Source organism: Lolium rigidum, chromosome 7 (assembly GCF_022539505.1).
Source record: "Lolium rigidum isolate FL_2022 chromosome 7, APGP_CSIRO_Lrig_0.1, whole genome shotgun sequence".
Lineage (NCBI taxonomy): Eukaryota > Viridiplantae > Streptophyta > Magnoliopsida > Poales > Poaceae > Lolium > Lolium rigidum.
Window position 1 is genome coordinate 331,019,234 of NC_061514.1, and position 25,453 is coordinate 331,044,686.

Genomic DNA, 25,453 nt, shown 5'->3' on the forward strand with positions numbered 1-25,453 from the left:
CGCATCACACCTTCCTCTTGGGGTTCCCAACGGACGTGTGCCAACTGCACGCATCAGCAATGCATGCCCAATATTTTTTGTGAAAGTTTTTCAGTATTTATGCCCATAGATACATGTATGTGTATGGTAGCCTCTTTTCAACGTGCAACATTCACTTTGGCCTGTCACGGGACTGCTATCGACCACACGATGTATTATAGAATCCAGTGCCTTGCCTCGTGTTGTCCCGAGTCCCGATGCAAGACTCTACTGCATGGAAGCCGACCGATACGCTAAAACAAGAAGTAAAGTAGGGTGTGTTCACTTGGTGAAACTTATGACGTCAAACCGTCGACGCATTGATGCATATTACTATACATGTTGCCGAAGCATGGGGATGACACTAATCTATATCTTCTTATTTTTAAATCTTCTCTCGCTGTCACTTGAGAATAGAGGATAAAATTACTTTGTTCTTAGCTTGTACACTCAATCTTATTTAACTAATAATTTTCATTGGTGAACGCTCAATCTAATTTAACCAACAATTTGCATTGGTGTAGTAGATAGTGACACTCAGAAACCAACAATTTGTATTGTTGTGTTATTTTTTTATAACTTTGCATATCGAATCTAAAAATCCCGGCTCCCACAGTGATGTCTAGCCTCTCTGACTTCTTCTTAATGTAATTGCAATCATCCTCCTCATCAACACTATCTTCGAAAAAGATGATCATCATATTCACCTATCACAAAGTCAGAATGAACCATATGCCTTGAATCTGCTTCTGCTTCTTTGTCATCCAGATCAACACCACTGGCTTTCCTCTTGCTCATCCTAGTTCTACCAGCAACACAATCCTAATCAGCATAGGCAACTTGTATAGGGACTAGTTCTTCTTCAACTGCATTTACAACTTCACTTGCAGATTAAAACTGGTTCAAACATTGCATTTGGTTTGATAGGGCTAACGACTAGGGACAGATCGTTCAATAGAAGAAACTGTACAACATCGTCATCCCAGTTCATAGCACTGAAACTCTTATCATGACACAAATACAGAGAAATAAAGCTATGCCCAAATGACTAAAAGGTAACTATTTAATATGTGTCATATTGTTCATCGATAACTCTCAGACCATTCCTGCTAAGTGAGAGGCATTGGGATACAGTAATGAACTTTGATCCGTCCATGCATTTCATAACCTATCCCCTCAATAATGTCCTCTAGCACCAAAGGTGACCATGTTGCACTGTCAATATTATCATACCAAAATACATGCCCATTCACATTGCTCTATTAGTTCTAGTGCCTAGAAAATAGCCCCCATGATTTATCCCAATTGAACTGTTTGTAACCAAGAATTCACGCACAAAAACAGAAAGATGGTGGAATAAATCAGCGGCAATCAGATTCTAGTGAAATAATTGAAGCCTTCACCAGAGAACAAAGATGGTGGAATGAATCAGCGTCAATCTACGCAGAGTGTATAGACAAAATTACAAATATTGGAGAAGTCTCTTTTAAGCTCTGCCCTAGAGAAGCAAACCAGGTAGCCCATGAGTTAGCTAGGTATAGTTATTCCAATAAGATCTCTTGTAATTGGGACGATGATCCCCCTAGCTTCCTCCTTGATAGGCTCCTAAACGATGTAACCATTGAATGATTATCGGCAGCAAGTATCAGACGCACTCTTTTCCTTACCAGGGTACCTAAGGGGACTGAAAGGTTTTTAATGAGACGGCTTGCTAGCTTATTATATATGTGTTTAATTAAAAAAAAAGAATTCACGCACAAAAACAGAAAGTTACTTTAAACCCTACCAAAAACCCTCAACCCAAAGCTAACGCCCAAATTAGACCACATTTGCACTCATATTCACGTTTAGAAAAGAGTATCATACACGGCCACGTCTCAACATCCTCTCATCATCATGCGCCGTTTCGGCCCGACAAATAGTTGGGCCGGCCCAGTAATGACAGCCCACAACAGGGCGGCCCGTCGCGGAGACAAGGTGGGCCGCGATAAACCTCTGCAGGCACGCAAGGGCAGCTGGCTCGGCCAATATAAGGCGAGCCCTAAAACCCTGGCCGCCTTCTCCTTCTCCTTCTCCCCTCCTCGCGCGGCGCCTCCTTCTTTCCTCTCCCCGCCGCCGCCAGCCCCCTTCTCCGCCGCTTACCTTCCGAAGCAGGTACCAACCCCTCCCGCCGCCGCCGCCTCCGCGGGCGCCCTTCCTTCCCGCGGTGTCTCGCCGGTCTCGTTCGTGTGGCTGACGCGCGCGCGCGTGCGTTCTTGGTTTCTGATAGGTGAGAAGAGGAGATGTTGGTGCTCTTCGAGACGCCCGCGGGGTTCGCCCTCTTCAAGGTGCTGGACGAGGGGAAGCTCAGCAAAGTCGAGGTGATTGCCGCCGCCACGTCTCTGTTTCTGTACTTGCCCCTGCGTGCGCGTGTGCTCGAGGTGTTTGTTCTGGTTCGTTGGCTAATAATGGTTTACCGTGGTTTTGGGTTGCAGGATCTGTGGAAGGATTTCGCCTCGTCGGACAAGGCGAGAAAGGTTGAACGATTCGAGCCCGTGCCTTGAGTTTCTGCTGTTAATATCGTTATATACTGCTGTTGTTCTATAATAATAATTATTAGTCGACCCCAAAACTTGTTATTGGAGGGGAAGAAAATGCAAACTCTTTAGGTGAAGGCAGGTTCTTGCCTTCTCAAATGCTAGCAGTGAGAGGAACTTCAGATTGCAAGTTTAACGTTTTTTTCCATGTTGATTATCACACACTTAGTTGAGTATATTGGCTGGCTGGACGGATCCCCTATCAGATGATTTGCATAGGCTTTATGATCACTACTTGGCAGCTAAATTAATGTGGGAGGCTTAGTTCACCCCCCTGTGATATTGTATATTTTGGCATGCTTTCTGTTTAGTGTGTGTAATGGTCCTCGTTGTTTCCCTGATATCATGGCTCACTTTCTGTAATGGATTTTACATCAGGTGGTTGAGCTCAAGGCTTTCAACAAGTTCGAGAACACTTCGGATGCTCTTTCAGCCGCTACTTTGCTGATTGATAGCAAGCCTAGCAAGGGCCTGCGCAAGTTCCTGACGAAGCACTGTGATGGGGAAACATTGGCTGTTGCCGATTCTAAGCTTGGCAACGCTATCAAGGAGAAGCTGGTGAGTTTTTTGGGCCTCAGCTGTTCAATTTGGTTAAAATGATCAGCAACACTGTATCGCTGACAATTTTTGGTGTTGTGGTTCTGCAGAAAATTGATTGCCTTCACAACAGTGCTGTCATGGAACTGATGAGAGGGCTCAGGAGTCAGCTCACTGAACTTATGTCTGGACTAGCTGAACATGATCTAGGTCCGATGAGCCTTGGGTTGTCCCACAGCTTGTCTAGGTATAAGCTCAAGTTCAGCCCTGAAAAGGTGAGCTTTCTACTGCTATCATTGCGATGCTTACTGAGACTACTCTTTTGTTCTCACTGTTCCAAACTATTCATTTTCTACTAGCATGTGTTCTTGTCAAGCTCTTCTTTTGAGAGCTTTTTGTTTTGTGTTTGCTAATTGCAAGTGAAGAGAAAGTATACTTATGAATGTGCCAATTGTGTAGGTTGATACTATGATCATTCAGGCCATTGGCTTGTTGGATGATCTTGACAAGGAGCTTAACACCTATGCCATGAGGGTTCGTGAATGGTACGGCTGGCACTTCCCAGAGCTCACAAAAATTGTTGCAGATAATATCCATTACGCGAAAGCTGTCAAGTTGATGGGCAATCGTGTTAATGCAGTCAACCTCGATTTCTCAGAGGTAAATTGTCTACTCATGTCCAAACTTGTGTTTCGCGCGTTCCTAAAGTTTGGTAGTTAGTGATAGCGTCTGCCTTTTCAGATACTAGAAGAGGATGTTGAAGCGGAGCTGAAGGAGGCAGCTGTAATTTCCATGGGAACAGAGGTTAATGATCTTGACCTGTCAAACATCAGAGAGCTGTGTGATCAAGTCCTATCTCTTTCTGAGTACAGAGCCCAGCTCTATGACTATCTAAAAAGTAGGATGAATACCATTGCTCCCAACTTGACTGCACTTGTTGGTGAACTTGTTGGCGCTCGCCTCATTGCCCATGGTGGTAGTTTGATGAATCTGGCGAAGCAGCCTGGCAGCACTATTCAGATACTGGGGGCAGAGAAGGTGTGCTTCCGTGAATTTTAAATTGCTCTTTCTTCTTGATTGGCTGAACTTTGATGTTCTGGTAGTTGACTACTGTCAGCCTTTTGTTGTTGAAAATGGTTTGGTTTTTGCTGCAATTGTACATGAGCTTTACCACCAGGGACTTGAACAAGTTATTTGTCTGCAGGCCTTGTTCAGAGCTCTGAAGACAAAGCATGCTACACCAAAGTACGGTCTCATCTATCATGCATCATTAATTGGACAGGCGGCTCCGAAGCACAAGGGAAAGATCTCTCGGTCGCTTGCTGCTAAGACCGCACTGGCCATAAGATATGATGCCCTTGCTGATGGTGACGATAACTCCATGGGTCTTGAGAGCAGGATCAAGGTACATGTTACCGTGGTGTGGAAGCATGTTTTGGCACTGTACATGCGATACAGTTATTCACATTTCAATGTTTGAACAGCTTGAAACACGGCTTCGCGTCCTTGAGGGTAAGGAGTTAGGAAAGTCTGCGGGTTCCACTAAAGGAAAGCCCAAGATAGAAGCATATGAGAAGGACCGGAAGGGTGCTGGGGCTTTAATCACACCTGCTAAAGTAAGCTGTTTGTGACTTCTCTGTTTTTAAATGTAGATGTTTTGTTGAACCTTGTTTCTCTAACGGTACAACACATATTTCACTGAAAGATAACTATCAGGATGTCATACTTATTTGTCACTGTATTTATCAAAAGCCTGATAGGTATAATATTGCATATTTCTTGTAATGTCAAACAAAACTTGCTTTGGGTACTACGTAAGAGTCCATCTGATCAGTATATATTTTTAGAACTTGGAGTCCTACTTGGCAAGGAATATATTTTTTGTTATTCAACATTTAAGGCAGTTTTGTATGTCGCGCTAGTGATTATATTTTCCTGCATTATACTTGAACAGGTGGAGTTTTGGATTAACCTGACCTTTTTCTTTGTTTGTCATTGTCAGACTTACAACCCAGCAGCAGATCTAGTGCTCTCCACTGAAGCAACACCAAAGAAGTCAGAAGTGGCTTCAAAGAAGAGGAAACATGAAGAGGCAGAACCTACAAAGGAGACAGCTGCAGAGGATGGCGAGCAGGAGAAGGAGAAGTCAAAGAAGAAGAAGAAGAAATCTAAGGACACCGAGGAGTCACCAGCAGCTGATGCCGACGGCGGAGAGAAGAAAAAGAAGAAGAAGAGCAAGGACAGCGAGGAGGTTCCTCCTTCAGCTGATGCGGATGGCGAGAAGAAGAAAAAGAAGAAGAAATCTGACACGGAGGATGCCGCCCCCATGGAAACCGATGTATCTGCCAAGAAGGAGAAGAAGAAAAAGAAGAAGCACGCTGATGAGTGAGTGGCACGGAAACATGGCCAAAATTTGTGGTGTAATGCTGTACTATCATCTGAAAGTTTTGAGTAGCGCCGATTTGAGACATCCTCCTATTCCTGTAGAATGGAATGTCACATTAGGACTAGCTGCAACGAAGCCTACTTTTCTGAACTTGCACGTACCTGGTAGTGATGGTAACAAGTGGAATGCTCAATCTTATGTTCGTCTTATCCATAAATTCTGCAATGTTCATTCTGTGAAGGTAGTAGGTGAGTGATGTATCAGTTTTTGCTATGTTCATCTGATATAAAATATGCTATCTATGTTTATCTGATATTATTGTTTCTGTTTGACTATCAAGTATGTAGATAAGTAGATTCATTATTGACTTGCTGTGTAGGATGAAAACTACACTCCCAAGTGGTCAATAATTTGCTGCACCTCTAATGTTAGTCTTTGGTTCACTGTCCTTGTTGATTATAAAATACTGTACTTCTAAGGCTGTGCTAACAGTCTAATGTATCTGTAACTAGCTGCCCTAATATTTTAAGATCAACATCCCAACCATCAAGAGATTGACCTGAAGAGAAAAGCTACTGGATCCTGTGGAGTCAAAAGGAGCATCACAGTATGGTTCTGGTAGATAACCTACCTAAAATTGTAAAATCCCATCTCTCAATCACAGCAGTTGCAGCAACCAATCCATGATGCAATCACACAACTAACCATCCTTAAGCTAGCATCTATTCACATACTGCATCAGTGAGTAGAGTGTAACCTGAATCTGTCCATGCACCAGCTGCCAAGAACTAGTGTAGTGCCTGGCAAATCATTTACGCCGTAGCAGTTGGGAGATTGGATTGTGCTCCCATGAGTAGTCAACTTGTAGGGAAGACCAAATCAAATTGAACTAACTGGGGTAAAGAGGGATAGATTGTCCATGTGTGCCCGGCATGTCAGTCATTGTGCGGTTCCTTTCACTCCTTGGATCCTCTTGCTTGGCACTTGCCGATGACCATCATCGTCATTCAAGGTGCAACAGGATATACCCAGAACCCAGAGGAGGAGAGTGGACCAAGGACCATCGTTCATTCATACTCGTCAGAGGAAGGGAAAAAAACTCAATACTACTGCAGTGTACTGCTCATGATGGTAACGGATCATCATTTGTACTCCTCGGTTCCAAATTGATCAACAACTTTGTTCAGATCCATATATATCTACACACTAAAACACATCTAGATACAAACAATGTAAGTCAATTTTGAACGGAGGAAGTAAGTGTCAGTATCCTTTTCCCCCAGTTGATTTACATGCCAACCAGCATCACTGCGTCAGTATCTTTTTTAGCTGGAGATTTATTGTTCTTCTTTTCATTTGAAAAAGTAAGGTTTTCTTGTCCCAGCAAAAGAGTAGAAGAAAATAAAGGTTTCCTGGATTCAGGCATTGCTTCTCTCATTTGCAGAAAACGCAAATAAATTGCTCCTTGGAATTAGGAAGAGAGTTTCCCAATTCCTGGGAATTGAGCCTTTACAGGGAGATGAGATGCAGCAACATTGCTGGCTACTATACTAGCCGGTACTACTAGTAAACAGTGTACGGCGGAGCAGATGCCGGACGGCCAAGTGTCGCTGTCCCCCGTCGTTAAGGGTGGCTCCGTATTCCGAGGCCCGGCTGAAGCCACCGGTGCGGACATCTTCTTCCCTTCCAAGGCAAATCGTCCTTTCTTTCTGGAGCTCTCTTCGGGATTCACGTACGGAGTACGTACAATTTCGCATACACACAGCTTCAAGAGCTGATGAACAGTATTTTGATTTTTTAGAGAGAGATGCATGTCGCCGTCGTCGTTTCCTCTGAACCCGTCCAACAAACCACTGGGAGGAATTTAGCTGTCAGGTCAATTTGGACTGTACTTTTAAACACATTATTTTGTGGAAAAAGTATATCAATATATGTTGCTTTCAAGTATAACCGAAACAACACCGGTTACGTGTCAAGTTGGATTAGGATACATGATTTCGTCCTTTTTTAAGATCTCCATCATTCATGTTGACGATGTGCAGAACAGTGCATGAAATGCTGAATGAAAAGGACATAGTCCACTGTCTGATAAAATAAAAGCAGATGTTGTATCTTATTAGGATGGCTAAAGCATTGGCTTTCGGCACACCTAAAAGCCCGAAATGCATCATCCTAATGCCTTATTGCCCCCCCTCCCTAGTGAGCCATCTGCAGCCTAAACTGAAGCAGGCTTTACTCTCTTTTTCATAATTATTCAGTCCTTGGTTAGACAAGTCTCCCCATAAAAAGAAAAGAATATAACAACTGCAATAGGGCAGGCAAAATCCAAAAAGGACCAAGCAATCATCCACAGCATAAAAATGTATTGTTTAATATGGAAGATTCATTTTTAGAATTTAACTAACCATGTGCGTCGAGAAGAAAAACTTACATGAGGAAAATTTTAGACTTCTCGACGCAAAACCGTCTTCTCCCAAACATAAATTTTAAGTGCGTCTTCGTCTTTACCTATAATGGCCGCGCACTTGTTCAATATACTAATACGGTGTAATCTCTAGTCCATATTGACAAACAATATCCATGCAAAGTCTCAGCGTGCCACCGCTTTTGACGAGAACCCTCTCACTTTCACGGATACGTGTATTTATTATGTACATTAACATATACAACCATGGACCACACAAAGCGTACCATGTATACCATTATTGCAATTTTATGAACCTTTTACAGCTTACTACCTCTTAGCGAAAATGTAAGTCATTTAATAATAACCTCCCTTCAAACATTCAATGTTTGATGACCAAAACATCATAATGATACTATTAGATATAATATATGTTTAAAGATGTACAATTATTTGTGTACGTTAGTCATCATATAGATGTTGCACTTAAATGAAAAAAATACCATTTTTAAGACTATGTCAGCAGCCTAAATTGCAGCAGGTCTTTATTCTCCTTTTCGTAATCACACAACTCTTGACCGGACAAGTTTCCTCTTTAAAAGAAAAGAATATAAGAACTGCATTAGGACACGCAAAAATACAAAAAGGACCAAGCAATCATCCACGGTATAAATTTGCCTTGTTTAATATTATGGATTATTTCACTTATGGCATTTAATAAACCAAGTGGATCGAGAGGAAAAAATTAGACTTCTCGACACAAAATCGTCTTCTACAAAACGTAAATTATAAGTGCTTCATTGTCTTTACCTATCATGGTCGCACACTTGTTCAATATACTAAAGCTGCATGGTCTGTGGTGTCTCAATGTGCCACGGCTTTTGTCGAGAACCCTCTCGCTTTCACGAATATTTGTATTTATTGTGTACATTAACATATACAACCACGGACCACACAAACATATCATGTACAAAAACATATCATGATACTACCAGATTTAATATATATTTTAAAACGTAAAATTATTTATGTATGTGAGCCATCATACAATTGCAAATTAAATAGAAAATACCATTTTTTAAGACTACGCCAACACCATTTTTTAAAGGTTACTTGATCCAAGATAGTACAACCCAAACCGTAGAAGAAGAAAACACAAAATTAACATACGGGTTGAGATAAAAAAAAATTTCACACGCAGTCTTGTAGACTTTTCGAAGCAAACCATCTTCTCCGAAACATAATTTTATAGTGTGAGTCATCATCTGCGCTGTATCTCAATCACACACTTATTCATACACCGTTGTGGCGTCACCAATGGTCCAGGTATGTATGCGCTTAACCAGTACCCGACCAAGTCTCAATTAACATGCCATCGCTTTCGTTGAGAACCCTTCACGGTCATAAGTACAGCGTATTCATTGCGTATGTTGACATCTACCATCTCATTCACACATACATACCATGTATTTTGTTAAATCGATTATTTTATATCAGTGATACTATTCACGATTGAATGCAATCTTTCCAAGCGGTTCACAAAAATGTACTAGTCAGCTATATGCAATATAGTAAAAACTGATTTCATTAGAAATATCAGAATAAGTCTGCAATATTTAGTAGGAAATAATTTTCATAATGTATATATATTTTTACGTGAGTGCCATTTTTTAGTATTATGTCGATGTCCACAAAAACGAAAAACAAAATTGATTCCAGGTAGAGTAACTTTAGCGAAGGTAGAATAACCTAGAATGACCAGAATTAAGGGAAAAAGACATAAAATCCAATTATAATTGTTTTGCCACAGCAAAATTAGGTTTGTTTCACCATTCTCCCCTTCCTAGAGCATCTCTAGCACAACCCTTATTTTCGGAACCGAAAAGAGGTAGTTCAGTCTCCCGAAAAATAAAATGCGAGCGGTTTTGAGCGTGGCGCAGAACAGAACCCGTATTCGGAACCGAAAAACGCCGAATACAAAATTTGCCGGTAAAGTGATCATCGCAAACAAGCAGCAGAACGGAAATTCAAACATATTTAGGCATAATTCGATAGATACGATCGATAGATACATTGCATTTGAGGTGGTCGTCAGCGACGACCTCCAGAACTAAACTAATTTCGCCGGCGACGACCTACGGTGCGCGCCGCGAAAGACTACGCCGTCGGTGGCCTACTCCTGCTGCTCCTCCTCCTCCTCGTTGCTGCTGCTGTCCGGGGCGGGCCACCACATCGCATAGCCGGACGCGGCCGAGGACGACCCTTCGCCTCTATTCGCGCGCGAGATTCCCCGGCGGCGTCAGACCCCAGTTGGTCCAGCGCCGCGCGCTGCGCTTCCTCGCGCCTTCCGAGCGGTTCCATTTGCGCCGCTCGGCCTCGGCCTGGAAGACGGGGGGAGGGGGGGGGTGGGCGGCGGAGAGTTGCTCCCGCCAATCCGCTCGCCTCCCTGCCTCCGCTGTTCGCCCCAGCCATGCGGTCACGGTGGTGGTCGAGAGAGTGGAGAAGCGGCAGCGGCGGCTCCGCGATTGCTCAGGCGGAAGTCCAACCGTGCGCGCGGCGGACGGGCGGACGCGGCGGAGGGAGTAGGGTTTTGGAACCCTACTCCCCTCCGCGGCCTGTATATATCACGTCGACGGTCTTTTGGGCCCTCGAACTTCTTATACGGACTGGCCCACCGATTCGGGTGCTGTTCTGCGCCACTTTCAGCCCAAACCCGTAAATTCGCTGGAAAAGATTTACGCTTAACTCATTGTTCTCTAGGACAGGAACAAGACGTAGGCACAAGAAAACATCGAGAGTGATACAGGTGCAGGTGCAGAGCCGTCGGAGTCAAAACCGGTTGGGGTTCCATCCCCACCACCTCCGTCCCGTTCCCCTCACTCCGCGACTTTACTACTTACCCACCACCCCCTCCCCCTCCTCCGCTCTGCCCCCTCTGCCCCGGCGCCGCCCCCGGATCGCCGCCTGCCTTCCGGCGAGACCGCCCTCCCTCCCCATGCGCCGGCGCCGGTGAGGCCCGCCCCCACCCATGGGCTGCGTGTACGGCCGCCCGTCCGCCGCCTGCACACCCAGCCCCGACCGCCGCGCCGCGTCCCAGCCACAGCACAAGGCGGATGCCTCCTCTGCTGCCGCGGCGGCGGCGGGGGAGGCCGGCGAGAAGGTCGACCAGCCAGCCGCCGCCGCCGCCGTCGCCGCGCCGGTGAAGCGGGAGCGGCGGTCGCGGTCGTCGCGGCACGGCCCGCCGGAGGCCCGGCTCGGGGGCAGCTTCGCCAACAAGGCGCGCGGCGAGCAGGTCGCCGCCGGCTGGCCCGCCTGGCTCTCCGCCGTCGCCGGCGAGGCCATCAACGGCTGGACCCCGCGCCGCGCCGACTCCTTCGAGAAGATCGACAAGGTCCCCCCCACCTCCCCTCCCTCCGTGATCCCCTCCACCTTCGCGCCTCGCCTTCGCGTTCTCCTTCCTCCTCCTCCTCCTCTGACGCTCGTTTCTTTCCTCTATCAGATCGGGCAAGGCACGTACAGCAACGTGTACAAGGCGCGGGACTCGGTGAGCGGCAAGATCGTGGCGCTCAAGAAGGTGCGCTTCGACAACCTGGAGCCGGAGAGCGTGCGGTTCATGGCCCGGGAGATCCTCATCCTGCGCCGCCTCGACCACCCCAACGTCATCAAGCTCGACGGCCTCGTCACCTCGCGCATGTCATGCAGCCTCTACCTCGTCTTCGACTACATGGTGCACGACCTCGCAGGCCTCGCCGCCAGCCCCGACATCAAGTTCACCCTGCCCCAGGTCAAGCTAGATCCCATTTTGCTGCCACATCATCATCCTGAATTTACCTACTCCGTAGTAGAATGTAGCTGAACATACAGAGGTGTTTATTCATGCCCTGCAGGTCAAGTGCTATGTGCACCAGCTGCTGTCGGGGCTGGAGCACTGCCACAACCAGGGGGTGCTGCATCGCGACATCAAGGGCTCCAACCTGCTCATGGACGACCATGGCGTGCTCAAGATTGGGGACTTTGGCCTGGCATCCTTCTTCGACCCCAACCATAAGCAGCCGATGACCAGTCGGGTGGTCACTCTGTGGTACCGGCCGCCAGAGTTGCTGTTGGGTGCCACGGATTACGGAGTGGGTGTCGACTTGTGGAGCGCCGGATGTATCCTTGCTGAGTTGCTGGCTGGGAAACCTATTATGCCGGGACGGACCGAGGTTAGCAGCTATAGAATGCTTTCATCCTTTTTCACATTGTGAAATGCCTTCACTAGGTTCCATCTTCTAAAAACTCAGTTGAGCATGTACTGCAACCAAGTGCTATTCCGTGCAAACTACGTTAACTTTTCGACGCAGGTCTAGTGCAAGATGGCCTTGCCGATGAAATCAATTTCATATTAGAGCAATTCAGTTAGGATAAGCATGTATTTCAAAAAGGGTTTAGAATTAGTAGGACCAAGACCGAGTACTTGCGATGCGACTTTAGTGGTGTTAGGTGCGAAGACGAAGATGTTAGCTTAGAAGGACAAATATTGCCTAAGAGGGACACTTCCGATACTTGGGATCAATGCTGCAAAGCAGTGGTGATATTGATGAGGATGTTTGCCAAATGATCAAGGCGGGATGGATGAAGTGCCAAAGGTAAGTTCTATAGGAAGGCAATCAGACCGGCGATGCTATACGGAGCAGAATGTTGGCCCACTAAAAGACAACACATCCAACAGATGAGTGTTGCGGAGATGCGCATGCTACGGTGGATATGTGGCCATACAAGAAAGGACCAGATTAGGAACGAGGTTATATGGGTAGGCTAGGGGTGGCACCGGTTAACGAGAAACTAGTCCAACACTGACCAAGGTGGTTTGGTCATATCCAACGAAGGCCTCTAGAAGCACCAGTTAACAATGGAATTCTAAGGAGCATGGAAAATATAAGGAGGGGCAGAGGACGACCATAGTTGACATGGGCGTAGGCGGTAACAAGAGACTTGAGGGATTGGAATGTCCCTAAAGATTCAGCTCTTGATAGGAGTGCATGGAAATCACCAATCCATGCGCCGGAATTCTTGTTTACTTTGTGTTCTCTCTCTCTCTCTCTCTCTCTCCCTCTCTCTCTCTCTCATTGTTTTGGTTTCCTTGCGTTTCCGTTGGGTTTCATATCTAGCCTACCCCAACTTGCTTGGGAAAAAGGCTTTGATGTTGTTGCTGTTGTTTTTTTTGGTCATCAGGCTTAACAGTTTTAATGTTGTTTTCCATTTTAGGTGGAACAGTTGCATAAGATATTTAAGCTATGCGGATCCCCCGCTGAAGAATATTGGAAAAAATCGAAGTTGCCGCATGCAACCATATTTAAGCCCCAGCAGCCATACAAAAGGCGAATAGCAGATACATTCAAAGACTTTCCGCAATCAGCACTTCGGCTGATCGAAACACTTCTCTCAATTGATCCTGCTGATCGTTTAACAGCAACTGCTGCATTGAATAGTGATGTAAGTTGTCTCAGTTTGTACCATCCTTTTCCTATTTGATGTAAATTAAAAGCAGGATAAATTGCCACAAGGATGACCATATGAGAGCACATCGATAACTGTATCCAAATGCTAACAGCATAAAACTTTGTTATTTTATGCTGATCACTTTCGTTTTCTAAATCAATTTCTCAGAAAAGACCCTGTAGCGGTTTGTCAATTAGTCAATATTCATTTTTTCAGAAGGGTAACAAATGCTCAAGTTTGCAGTGCATGATGGAACCTATATGAGTTTCGTCAATAAATTGGATTACTGTGTCTATTGTTTCCGTTGGAACTTGTAATTTTGGTATTTAACTACTTATGCTGCAGTGATGTTACAGAGTTAAAATCCAATACATTAGAATCACATTGAAATTAGGAATATCTCATCCTTTCTTTCTAGAGGCGCTCAACTTTTAGGGTCATATAGGGACATGAACTTGTGGTTAAATTTTTGTCTAAAGACGATGATGGGATTCTGTTTTTTGTTATCTATAGATTTTTCATTAAGTACTTACTTTGCTGTTCATTTTTGTTACACCAACTTATTAACTTGCACTTTTTTGTACTGCTAATACAGTTCTTTAAAACGGAACCTCATGCTTGTGATCCATCAAGTCTACCCCAGTACCCACCAAGCAAAGAGATGGATGCAAAACGAAGAGATGAAGAAGCTAGACGGTTTGTCATCCTAACTCTTCTACACTTGGAAAGATTTTAATTGTTTTTCTGCTTTTGCTTTTACCTGATCTTTGTGAATGCTTTAATGTCTTTTAAGCTCTTTTCACAATCTCGAAATGTACACACATAAGTAGTTGCTTTAGAGAAAGCATGCACATTCAAATTCATACTAAATAGATGGGCTGTTTTTTCAAAACAAAAACAATTCTGAAGAAATTGTTGGAAGAGAGTCCCAAATTGAGTTAGAAATACAGTCTTTACAGGAGTTATCCTAAAATCTACTTGCAGTAGGTGCATTCTTCTGGGGAATGCTTCAGTAAGCTTGATAGTAGGAAAGCGTAACATGACAACACTGTATTTAGCACAGCAGAATATAAGGAAGAAAAGAACATTTCTTTTGGTTCAAAAGCTAACATCAGTGGGCTGCTAGACGTATACTTATTTTTACTAAAAGTAAGTCTTGGCTATCGTGCCAACTGCCAAGATTCCTATATTTCTGGGAACTTGTTGGAATAATTGGTTAGACATCATCATGAGTCAGGCTGTCATGCAGCAATTTGTCTGTACCTTTCTGATATAGATCTGTCAAAAAATATTTGTAAATATATTTTATGTCTCCGTTCATGACCTCTTGATCCTGTTCATTGGATGATATATCATATCAGCGAGCTTTTGCTTTTTATAAATTGCTAATTTACATATTCATTGGTTGAAAAACAGTTTAAGAGCTGCTGGTAATAGACCTAATGGTGATGGAGCTAGGAAGACAAGGACACGTGATCGGCCTCGGGCTGTTCCAGCACCAGAGGCAAATGCTGAACTCCAAGTAAACATTGATGTATGTTAAATGTTATCTGGCCTTCCTTATTTATTCATCTTCATGAGCTGTTTTAAATTTTTGTGTCAACATATCAACTCATCTCGATTTAACTATTTACAGAAAAGAAGGCTAATAACGCATGCAAATGCGAAGAGCAAGAGTGAAAAGTTCCCTCCACCACATCAGGATGGAGCAATCGGATATCCGTTGGGTTGTTCAAATCACATGGAACCTACATTTGAACCCCCAGATCCATCTTCGTTTAGCACCGTATTTCCTTACGAGAAGGGTTCCGTGCCTACTTGGTCTGGACCATTGGCTGACCCTTCTGCAGGTAAGCAGAAGCGGAAACACAAGTCTGGCCGCTCTTCGAAACAACCATCGACTGCCCGTGCCCGATAACGCCCCTGCCCCATAATACGTCCTTTGATGATTGGTGCATAAGAGTTCTTCAATACTAAAAGTTACTGGGGAGAAGTTGCTGGAAGCTGTGATATCTGATTTACAGTCGAGGCGAGCAGCAATTAATTTTATCAAAGATCCATGAATTCATTTCCATGTACGGATTCTTTTCGAACAGCAGTGTATAGATCGGAGAGGGAGCTCAGTTAGTCAAATCATGTACATTAGGTTCTCATTTTCCATTCTTATAAGCAGATATATGTCATGTTAGATTCTTTTCGGTGAGTAATGGAATTTTCAGATCAACCTGGCATACTGCAACTCACTCCTACCTCTTACAGCAGCAGCTATATATGTCATGTCAGATTGAATATTTCTTGCATCTGATGGTTTTTCAACAGTTAGTCAAATCATGTACATTAGGTTCTCATTTTCCAGTCATATAAGCACATATATACCTATTGGTGAGTAATGTAATTCTTTTAGACCAACCTGGCATACTGCAACTCACTCCTACCTCTTACAGCAGCAGCTATATGTCATGTCAGATTGAATATTTCTTACATCTGATGACTTTTCAACAGTTAGTCAAATCAAGTACATTAGGCCCTCATTTTCCATTCATATAAGGAGATATATGTCATGTTGTGAGCAATGTAATTGTTAGATCAACCTGGCATTCTCTAACTCACTCCTACCTCTTACAGAAGCAGCTATATGATTGAACATTTCTTACATCTGATGATTTTTCAAGTACCCATGTTATATTATATATCTTTGTACAATCTAAGTTGTAGATTTAGAAAAGCTGAATATGAGTTTGTAAACAAGATTGCATTGTCCTTTTGGTTCTTCAGCATACTGCTGACATTATTTACTATTCCAACTTCTGGAAATACTTCTGCATACGTATGATCTACTTGCACACAGTCACCGTGGTGCAATGCGCACCCGGAGATTGTATCTCCTTGTGGCGGCCGATGCCGTGAGTGAATTCTCGCTGATTTCTTCCTGGAAAAGGTGATTCTTCCCGTAGATTTCATCTTTGGGGAGCATGAAATCTGGATCGATTTGGCTGTCCACTTCTTCCTGTAGCTCATCAAAGACCCACGAGTAGTCGCTGAGGCTTTTCTCGTCATCATCACTGCCGGTGCTCCATGGGCACATCTTGTCTCCTGGACCAGAGCAAAGAGCGTGATAAAGCTTTTGGGTGAAAATTCGTACTACCAGAACCACAGTTCAAAATTCAAAGAGCAGTTGGCGGCAAAGGGACTGATGAAATCTAAAGGGCGATTTCATCTCAATTCTGTACTAGTAGCTCACCGGCGTTGTTGTCCTCAATTGCCCGGACTTTCTCCACCAGCGTCCGGAGCAGCTGATGGTTCAGCACCTCATAGTCCCTGCAGCAAAAGAAATGGCAGTCAGATCAAAGCAATGTGATGTGCAATTTACTGAAAGATTGTGATTCGATCGAGTCGCCATACTTGAAGGCGAAGACGGCGTGCAGGATCTGGGCGGCTGCGGCGGCGAGGAACAACGACCGGAGCAGCAGCACCTTGGACACGATCCCGAACGGTTTGGTGATGTCGTCGTCGGCGCTGAATCTGATGAGCATGACCTCCACCGCCAGCGTGACACACAGACCTGATTTGGTTAGCAGGAAACATATGAACATTTATAATTTTCAGAATTCAGCATGGTGTCTGCCAAAAAAAGAAAAGAGAAATCAGTCTGAAAATGTTACCGAAGTAGAGGTGTCCTCTGATGGCGAAGGTCTGCTTGGCGCTGGTGAGGAGGTAGATGAGGAAGACGACGCAGGAGTAGAAGAAGAATGCCTTGATGAAGCGGGACTCCACCAGTATGGCGTTGTGGAGCACGTAGAGCTTGTCCAGCGCCGCGAAGATGTTGGCCTGCTTCGCGCTGAACTCTTCCTGCGCTTGAAGGATGGATTCGGAGTTGTGCATGAGGTGGTTGTGCGCCTGCCGGAGCTGCTCCTGCCGAGCCAGCAGCTCCTCCTGCTGCTGCCGCCCGAAGCTCGCCAGCTTGTGCATCGTCTCCCTGCCCTCCTGGAGCGCCCGCGCCATGAAGCCCCGGAGCTCCGCGAGGCCCTTCATTGCCGTCAACTGCCCGTCCAGCAGTTCTTTCTGGTTCTCCAGCGATCTGCCGGTGGCGTTACTGATCTCCTCCGCCGTTCTCTGCAGTCCCTCCATCTTCGCCGCCATGGCGTCCCCGACGAGCCTGACCTCCCTCTCGATCCCTGCCGCCTCCTCCTTCAGCCTCACCATCTCCTCGCCCAGCCTCGCGTACTCCTCCTCCACCCTTGCCATGCCGGCGTCGATCCTGCCCCGCATTTCCTCCTGCCCTTCCCCGAGTGCCGCCTGCGCGGCCGCGATCTGCCTGGACTGCTCGGCGATCGCCGCGGACTGCTCCAGCACGTCGCCGATCCGGGTTTTGATGCTGTTGGACGCCGCGGTGAGGTTCTCGGTCTGGGACACGATGGAGGCCATGGAGCCGTGGAGCTTGGTCGAATCCTGGATGATCTGCCCCGACCTCTTCTCGATCGTGGACAGCTTCTCGCTGGCCGCCGTCGCCGACCGCGACAGGTCGTTCACCAGCCTCTCCGTGTTCTGCTTGAACGCCTCCGCCTGCAGCTGGTGGCACAGGGTGTTGGTCTCGAGGAAGAACTCGAGGAAGACCTTGCTCTCGGATTCGGAGAGGCGCTTGCGGCAGTGCACCATGCCGGAGCGGTCGTCGCAGCGCGGCAGCGGCGGGCGGCCGGAGTCCTCCTGGAAGCAGGCGCTGAGGCGCCACGCCAGCCTCGACTGCCGCTCCTTGTCGGCCATGATGTCGGCGCAGCTCGCGAAGAGGCCGCGGTACGCCTCGCTCCAGCAGGTGCCGGTGGCGGCGATCTTGCGCCGCGCGCCGTCCAGCAGCTTGAGCCCTCTCGGGTCTCTTCCGGCGCCGCCGTCGATCGAGAAGTCGGCCACCGCGCCGTCGAGCAGCAGCTGCGGCGTCGCTGAGGCGGGTTTAGAGGAGGAGAAGAGGCTCCATGCACTGGCCCCGGGGCACAGGGAAGATAGGATCAGCAGCGCCATGGCAACGAGAAGGAGATGCCCTGCGCTTCTCATCTTGATGATTCTGAGAGTGTTCAGCTGGCCTGCATTGTGAATGTTGGTGAGGAACTGAGGATTAGTGCTTTGAGGAATGCAAAACACACGCGTAATTAAATTGAGCTGTACACATGATCACATAACTAGGAAGTGTTAAAGCCCGATTAATACATGCAGACTGTCCGTGTCTGTGGTGTTAATTGTACGCGGTGAATATAAAGACGGGAAGCTGTGAATTATCGGTGACATTGATGCATGCCTGAACTGAAAACCGCAGGATCACAAATTGACAACTAGTCAAAGATGCCTGAACTGTAAAATTCTCTTAATCTTACGCGATTTTTTTTTAAATGCAAGCTGTGAACTAATGAATGATCTGTGACATAGATGCATGCCTGAAGTTAGAACTGCAGGATCAAAATTCACAACTAGTCAAGGATGCCTGAATTGTTAAATTCTTTTTTAGATGAAATGAATTGTTAAATTCTCTTAAACCCTACAAACTAAATTTAGAAGAATGCAAGCTGTGAACGAATGAACGATCGGTAACATGGGATGAGAAATTGCGTTAGTCAGTTAGGCGCTTGTAAGTCGATCGCAAATTACTCAACAGGCCAGTAAAAGTTGAATTATATTAAGAAGCTGCCGTCCCCTGATCGCCTTCTCATCTTCGTTGCCGCCGGCCTTTGCCCTAATTAGGTTGAGTAATAATGAAAAGAATGGGATGCGCCCCTGGCATGTGTGCATGCTGCGGTGGCCAGGCAGGCCTAGTTTCGAAATCGCCAGCGATTTACAAGAACCTGAATATGGCAATGGCGGAACAGAGCATAGCGTGCGTCGTTCGATCATAGAACAAACAGAAACGGAGCAGTAACGTATAAACCAGGTACGGCATCTGAAACGTACACGATCGGCTGCGGCGGTTCCGGCCAGCTCACCTCGAACTCGACCGTCTCCTGCAACCCCTCTCGCTGCCGGAGACGAAAGAGGGAGAGCGCGGACTGGATGAGGAAGAAGAAGAAGAAGAACGCGGAAGGGCCAATCCTGGGCCGTATTTATAGCTGGGAATTGTGGAGGTTAGCGCATTCTCGTTTCGTTGGCGCCAAGAAAGGAAGGCGAATCGGGAGAAGTCGGTTCGTCTGGGCCAACTCGCCGCCGCCACGGGTTAAGTCGGTGACGACGCGGCGGGTCTCCGACGGGCGGGGCCTCGGAACGCGACTGCTCCGCCGTGTAAACTAGTGTACTCTACTACGCGCTGTCGTGGCCGCGTCGGTTCATTCGCGCCGGCAGGAAGATCGAACCGGCGTCCCGCGTGTCTTCTAAACATGAATACGAATCTCCTCTTAACTGATGAATGCAATTTTTTTTTGTGTTGAATGGGAAGATTACATACAATACTCCCCCCATAAAATGAAACTTGTGTCAATTTTGTCAAAATTTAGATGTATCTAGATGCAAAATAGTATGTCTAGATATATCCAAATTTTAATAAAGTTAAGACAAATTTCATATACGGAGGGAGTACAACAAATTTTAGTCTCGGAAGCGCCTAAAGATGCACCCGACATGGCTGATCTCATTGTCCCAAATGTGATACCATATGTTATTATAATAATCAATCTGTACCCTAAAAAAAAGATACTAGTATATAGTGCCACCAAACATATATCGGATGAATATAGGTTCGAGTTGATGCATTATTATTCTTCGAGCTAATAACACCATTTATAAAGAAACAATTTGATAAACGTTTCATAAAAATTGTCCGATTATGAGAGAGAAGTCACGAGAAAGGAGAGATTTTGTGTAATAAACACTTGATCATGAAACCCAAACACATAAGAACTGCCGGTGATTCGGTGACAAGGCCCTTGATAAACACCTTATATACTCTAGAATTCCGTAACCTCCTATACTTAATTGCACACTAGAAACCTCTGTCAATATATATGTTAGACCCTATAATTTCATAGTTTTCTACCAAGATATTTAAAGATATTAAAGTAACACAAACAAAAACTCCTTGGTATATATGCATTGTGATTTAGGCAAGTGTCACAAAAATAATAGACAAACGACATGTACTTTTTTTCTTTAAATTGGCTCACATTTAAGAGTCATTTTTCTAATAGATATATCTATCACAATAATTTTGAATTATTTATTCAACAAACATGCTATAGTTGATCAGAGAAATGGAAACAAACATAGAACAACCTTCAAAACTAAAACTTCCATTAAGATCATCTCAATATTGTATTGGCTAGCTCTACCTAAAAGAGGCGTACCTTTTGCTAAAAAAAACACAGCTAATATTTACGTAACTGTATTTTTGAAACATAATGTTAGAACAATATAACCAAGAACGTCATATTCCATATTTTGCAGCATTGTCACGATATTAATCATGATAAATAAGCAACTATTTACTCATAAGTTGAGAAGATGAATTATAACAAAGTACACGAGTTCAATATAAATAATCGTTACTCATAGAAATTGCTCGATTGTCGGAGATACACCCAGAGTATGCAACTTCTAAGGACAGATGGAAACTCAGGGAAAGAGAAACTGGTTAGGAAAATCTAGTTTCTCGGGTTGTATGAGTGACTCAATCCCTGATTGCGTTAGGGGTGTGATCACCGCGGATTGTATGAACACTGTGTAATCTCAGGGAAGCAGGTTTCTTACGCACTTTTTTTTCCTTACCAGGATACCTGAAGGGACTGGAAGATTTTTAATAAGACGGCATGCTGCTTATTATAATATATGTGTTCTTACGTAAAAAAAAAGATGGAAACTTAGGGAAAGAGGAACTAGTTAGAAAAACTTCTTTCTAATAGATGCATAATGGATCCTGAACCTAAAGCTTTAGAAGGAAAAGTGCAATGATTTCTTTTGCTGACACTACGAGAGATTGCGAGGGATCCCAACCTCCAGATCGAAGCCTCGTCGGGTCATTCGCGTCGGCAGGACGATCGAACCGAAGTGTTAAAGAGCATGTCAGTGAAAAAAAGGCACTACCGATCGAAGCAAGGAATTGCTAGTGAAATGTGCGACGTATACCACGTCTTCTAAACATGCATACGGACTTTCCTCTTAACTGTACAAGTTTTTGTGTTGAATGTGAAGATGCAGATTTTGGTGTGATGTGCAATGACACAGTGTAAAGAGAGTTACCAATAATAAGGTAGTTCCTGAATGGTGCTAGATGGGTTTGAGAAGTGTATAATTAATGTTCAGCGTGGACACGTACTCCACGATGGTGGATCGTGCTGACAATCCTCCAGAGGATTGGAACCCCCAAACCTCTAGGTGAAGAGCTCGACACGTGTCCTCAACAGTTAACAGAGCAAGCGAGCGATGGCCGTGTCCCTTTCTCCTTTCCCTTTCTTCTTCACGAGATACACCGCATCCCTCCTGATCTGCTACATCGCCCTCCCCCAAGACCGTCGAAAACACCACCGCCTGTAGCCTATCTACTCCGGCCGGCAGCACGGCACCTGCTCCTTTGTAGCGCGATCGATAGCACCGCCCATCACGTATGGCAGCATCACCCTCAAACCCTCAAACGATGGTAGCACCGCAGGCCATGGAAGGTAGCACAGTCGGTATCTAGCAACACTTTCACACGCCAATTGTAGCATCGCCGCACACCGATTGTAGTAGTGCCCCCACCTGATTGCAGCTCCACTGGCCATGGCTGATAGCACCACCGGACATGGCTGGTAGCACCACCGCAACCCGCTAACAGCAACGTTGACTGCCCCTTGCAGCAACAACACACACTGTATGTAGCTCCGCCGCACATCGGTCACGCCATCGATCGCCATGTGAACCTCGCAACACCGACTTGCACCGACCGTAGCCATAGTGCTAGGCCTTTCTAGCTCCACTGAGCACCGCTTGCAGCAATCAGCATCGTGCTTGGCCTCGGATCACGGCGGCACCATTAGCAGCAACGGATGAGCACGGCAGTTGCGGCTTGCAAATCCCACAGCCCGCCTCACTACTCAGAGTTTTGTCAACCCGCTGCTCGGATCTTTGCCGCCCCATAGCTGGGAGCTACGTCGCCCTACTTATCAGAGCTCTCCCGCCTCGCATCACGGTGTCGCCCGGTAGTAGCTTCATGCCTCTCTTCGGTGGAGGGAGGCCATGTTGGCGTGGTGATGTCGGGAGATGGACGAGAAAATACGGGGAAGAATGAGTGGAGGAGGAGGCCGATGAATGGATAAGGCCGTGTCGGTGGTGGGCCCTCCCACTGCCATCTCCTGATGGAACAGGACACACGGCGTGCAGAGGAGCCGGAGGCTGCCACGGAAGCGGATCCTCTAGATGATTAGAGCATCTCCAGTCGCGTCCCCCAAACCGTCCCCCAAAGGGATTTGGGACGCGCCGGACAAAAAACGTTCCCAGCCGCGTCCCCCAAAGTCGTTTTTTGTCCGGCGCGTCCCGATACGCTGTCCGGCGCCCCGAGCCCGTCCCCACTACATAGGGGACGCTTCGGGGACGCTAGACACACCGAAAAGCGAGGCGAAGCGATGCGGGCCCGACGCGTCAGAGGCACAGAGAAAATTCGTCCACCGCTCCCGCCTAATAGCGCCTCTCCCGCCACATCGCTCTACTCCCGCCACACATTTCTGCCATCCCAACACATTTGACCTATCCCGCCCGCCGATTCATTTTCTCCCTCCCGCCATCGCTACACTGTTCCTCCCGCCGCCACCCTCTCCCCATCCATGGCGCCACCGACTGCCCCCAAAAAAATGGCCAAGAAAGGGACCAAGAAGCCGTTGATGTCTACGGGTGCTTCTATTCTTGTAGACAGTGTTGGGCCTCCAAGAGCAGAGGTTTGTAGAACAGCAGCAAGTTTCCCTTAAGTGGATCACCCAAGGTTTATCGAACTCAGGGAGGAAGAGGTCAAAGATATCCCTCTCAAGCAACCCCGCAATCACGATACAAGAAGTCTCTTGTGTCCCCAACACACCTAATACACTTGTCGGATGTACAGGTGCACTAGTTCGGCGAAGAGATAGTGAAATACAAGTAGTATGGATGTATATGAGTGGTAATAACAATCTGAATAAAATATGGCAGCGAGTAAACATGCAACGAACAGTAAATAAACGGAGTTTCGATGCTTAGAAATAAGGCCTAGGGATCATACTTTCACTAGTGGACACTCTCAACATTGATCACATAATAAAACCACTCTACACTCTCTTGTTGGATGATGAACACCACTAATTGCGTAGGGCTACAAGAGCACCTCAATGCCGGAGTTAACAAGCTCCACAACATTCAATGTTCATATTTAAATAACCTTAGAGTGCATGATAGATCATTGCAGTTACACCAAGTACTAACATAGCATGCACACTGTCACCATCACACTATGAAGGAGGAATAGATCACATCAATACTATCATAGCAATAATTAACTTCATAATCTACAAGAGATTACAATCATAACCTACGCCAAGTACTACACGATGCACACACTTGTCACCATTACACGGTGGAGGAGGAATAGAGTACTTTAATAACATCACTAGAGTAACACATAGATGAATAGTGATACAAAACTCATATGAATCTCAATCATGTAAGGCAGCTCATGAGATCATTGTATTGAAGTACATAGGAGAGAGATTAACCACATAGCTACCGGTACATCCCCGAGCCTCGATGGAGAACTACTCCCTCCTCATGGGAGACAGCAGCGTTGATGAAGATGGCGGTGGTGTCGATGGAGGAGCCTTCCGGGGGCACTTCCCCGTTGACAAGGGATTAATTTGTCAATGCCTACAGATTGTAGACTTGGGTTTAGTTGGATGTAGAGGGCAAGTAGATCTCGAAGGTTTCAGCCGAAAAGTACTCGACGAATATGAAAACTAGGGTTTGTAAACAATGATTCGATGATCTCTGCGTCCCTCGACTCCCCCTTATATAGGAGGCGGAGCCGAGGGATTCGTGCTGTACAAGTTACAAAGTCCGGGAAGGTTTCTAACTGATCCCGTAAGATTACAAATAAAACTTTCTATTACAACTCTAGCTTTCCTTAATACTATCCTGGGCTTCCGAGTCTTTCTATTCTTCGGGTAATGGGCCTTCAACAAACCCCGGGTACTATCTTCGGCAGGCCCATTTGGGATGCCTATGTCAGTAGCCCCCGAGATTTTGTTTGAATCGTAGAGTCAGGGAAAATCTCCACTGTTTATTTTTACTTGACAACTTAAACCTTTCTATATTTATTTATATAAATTTCTATATTGTACAGGGATAATGGTAGTTGGGGCTAGTTCATCTGACGGATCAGGTACTAGTTAACTGCTCTAGTGGCAATCCGCAAAAACCTACTTCAAAATCACGTCCCTGGACATGATTTCGGGATACTGGTGTAAACTTCGACAGGTGCCGCTTAAGGTCTTACCATTCCGTCGAGTCCCAGTCATATTTATCGGGTACCTAACGCGTCCGTTAGGATTTTTCTTCGTATCTGTTGATACGGATAAAAGTAGCAAACCGACGTCAGAGACGGCGCCACGCCGCACAGAACGGATCTGGGGTCTTACCTTCGCAAATGTTGCGGCATTCAGAGATTTTTTTCGCAACTTCGGCGCTCTGAGAATATATTGTCGAGTGCTTATTCGGCTGTTGGAATAGCACATTTTATTGAGTCAACGGATGACTTATATTGCTTTCCCGATGGGAGTATATGTAGAGTTATTTGTATAACTCGAAATATATTTACTTCCTCTTTCTTCTTTTTTTTTTTTTTTAATAAATTCATCGGGCACGCGAACAGCGTTCCCGATGGGAGTAGCCCCCGAGGCTACAGCCAAGAACTTGTGCTTGGTTGTAGGCTCCACGCCTTATGCCGCCATATTCTCTTTCTTTGCCGAAGTTTTTTTTTATAATTTCTCGTGTGCGCGAACAGCGCTCCCGATGGGAGTAGCCCCCGAGGCTATGAACAAATATTTGTATTTGGTCATAGGCTCACACCATTTCTATTTTGTCTTT

At 45.8% G+C, this 25,453-nt stretch overlaps 3 protein-coding genes across 3 annotated transcripts; 2 read left to right on the forward strand and 1 right to left on the reverse strand.

Annotated features, from left to right (window-relative positions):
* The first annotated feature begins 2,071 nt into the window (after positions 1 to 2,071).
* On the forward strand, positions 2,072 to 5,835 carry LOC124675561 (probable nucleolar protein 5-2). Its single transcript, XM_047211641.1, has 10 exons — positions 2,072 to 2,172; positions 2,288 to 2,378; positions 2,493 to 2,534; positions 2,973 to 3,152; positions 3,242 to 3,406; positions 3,591 to 3,791; positions 3,873 to 4,169; positions 4,336 to 4,536; positions 4,616 to 4,747; positions 5,134 to 5,835. The coding sequence occupies exons 2-10, from the start codon at positions 2,301 to 2,303 to the stop codon at positions 5,518 to 5,520; spliced, it is 1,683 nt and encodes a 560-aa protein (XP_047067597.1). The 5' UTR covers positions 2,072 to 2,172; positions 2,288 to 2,300; the 3' UTR covers positions 5,521 to 5,835.
* A 5,107-nt stretch (positions 5,836 to 10,942) lies between these two features.
* LOC124670694 (probable serine/threonine-protein kinase At1g54610) lies at positions 10,943 to 15,633 on the forward strand. Its single transcript, XM_047207168.1, has 7 exons — positions 10,943 to 11,312; positions 11,421 to 11,705; positions 11,809 to 12,126; positions 13,169 to 13,396; positions 13,998 to 14,098; positions 14,819 to 14,936; positions 15,039 to 15,633. The coding sequence occupies exons 1-7, from the start codon at positions 10,950 to 10,952 to the stop codon at positions 15,318 to 15,320; spliced, it is 1,695 nt and encodes a 564-aa protein (XP_047063124.1). The 5' UTR covers positions 10,943 to 10,949; the 3' UTR covers positions 15,321 to 15,633.
* A 617-nt stretch (positions 15,634 to 16,250) lies between these two features.
* Positions 16,251 to 18,415, reverse strand: LOC124673429 (protein GAMETE EXPRESSED 1-like). The gene is made up of 4 exons (XM_047209509.1): positions 17,065 to 18,415; positions 16,805 to 16,964; positions 16,640 to 16,720; positions 16,251 to 16,473 (listed from the first exon to the last, which is right to left on the reverse strand). Exons 1-4 carry the CDS (start codon positions 18,413 to 18,415, stop codon positions 16,251 to 16,253), a joined length of 1,815 nt encoding a protein of 604 aa, XP_047065465.1.
* Positions 18,416 to 25,453: the final 7,038 nt, after the last annotated feature.

Coding starts and splice junctions, on each gene's coding strand:
- LOC124675561 (XM_047211641.1), top strand. CDS start 2,301: ATGTTGGTGCTCTTCGAGACGCCCGCGGGGTTCGCCCTCTTCAAGGTG. Junction 2,379..2,492: donor GGAAGCTCAGCAAAGTCGAG/GTGATTGCCGCC, acceptor TTTGGGTTGCAG/GATCTGTGGAAGGATTTCGC. Junction 2,535..2,972: donor CGTCGGACAAGGCGAGAAAG/GTTGAACGATTC, acceptor ATTTTACATCAG/GTGGTTGAGCTCAAGGCTTT.
- LOC124673429 (XM_047209509.1), bottom strand. CDS start 18,415: ATGGCGCTGCTGATCCTATCTTCCCTGTGCCCCGGGGCCAGTGCATGG. Junction 16,965..17,064: donor CAGAGGACACCTCTACTTCG/GTAACATTTTCA, acceptor TAACCAAATCAG/GTCTGTGTGTCACGCTGGCG. Junction 16,721..16,804: donor CACGCCGTCTTCGCCTTCAA/GTATGGCGACTC, acceptor CTTTTGCTGCAG/GGACTATGAGGTGCTGAACC.
- LOC124670694 (XM_047207168.1), top strand. CDS start 10,950: ATGGGCTGCGTGTACGGCCGCCCGTCCGCCGCCTGCACACCCAGCCCC. Junction 11,313..11,420: donor CCTTCGAGAAGATCGACAAG/GTCCCCCCCACC, acceptor TTCCTCTATCAG/ATCGGGCAAGGCACGTACAG. Junction 14,099..14,818: donor AGAGATGAAGAAGCTAGACG/GTTTGTCATCCT, acceptor GTTGAAAAACAG/TTTAAGAGCTGCTGGTAATA.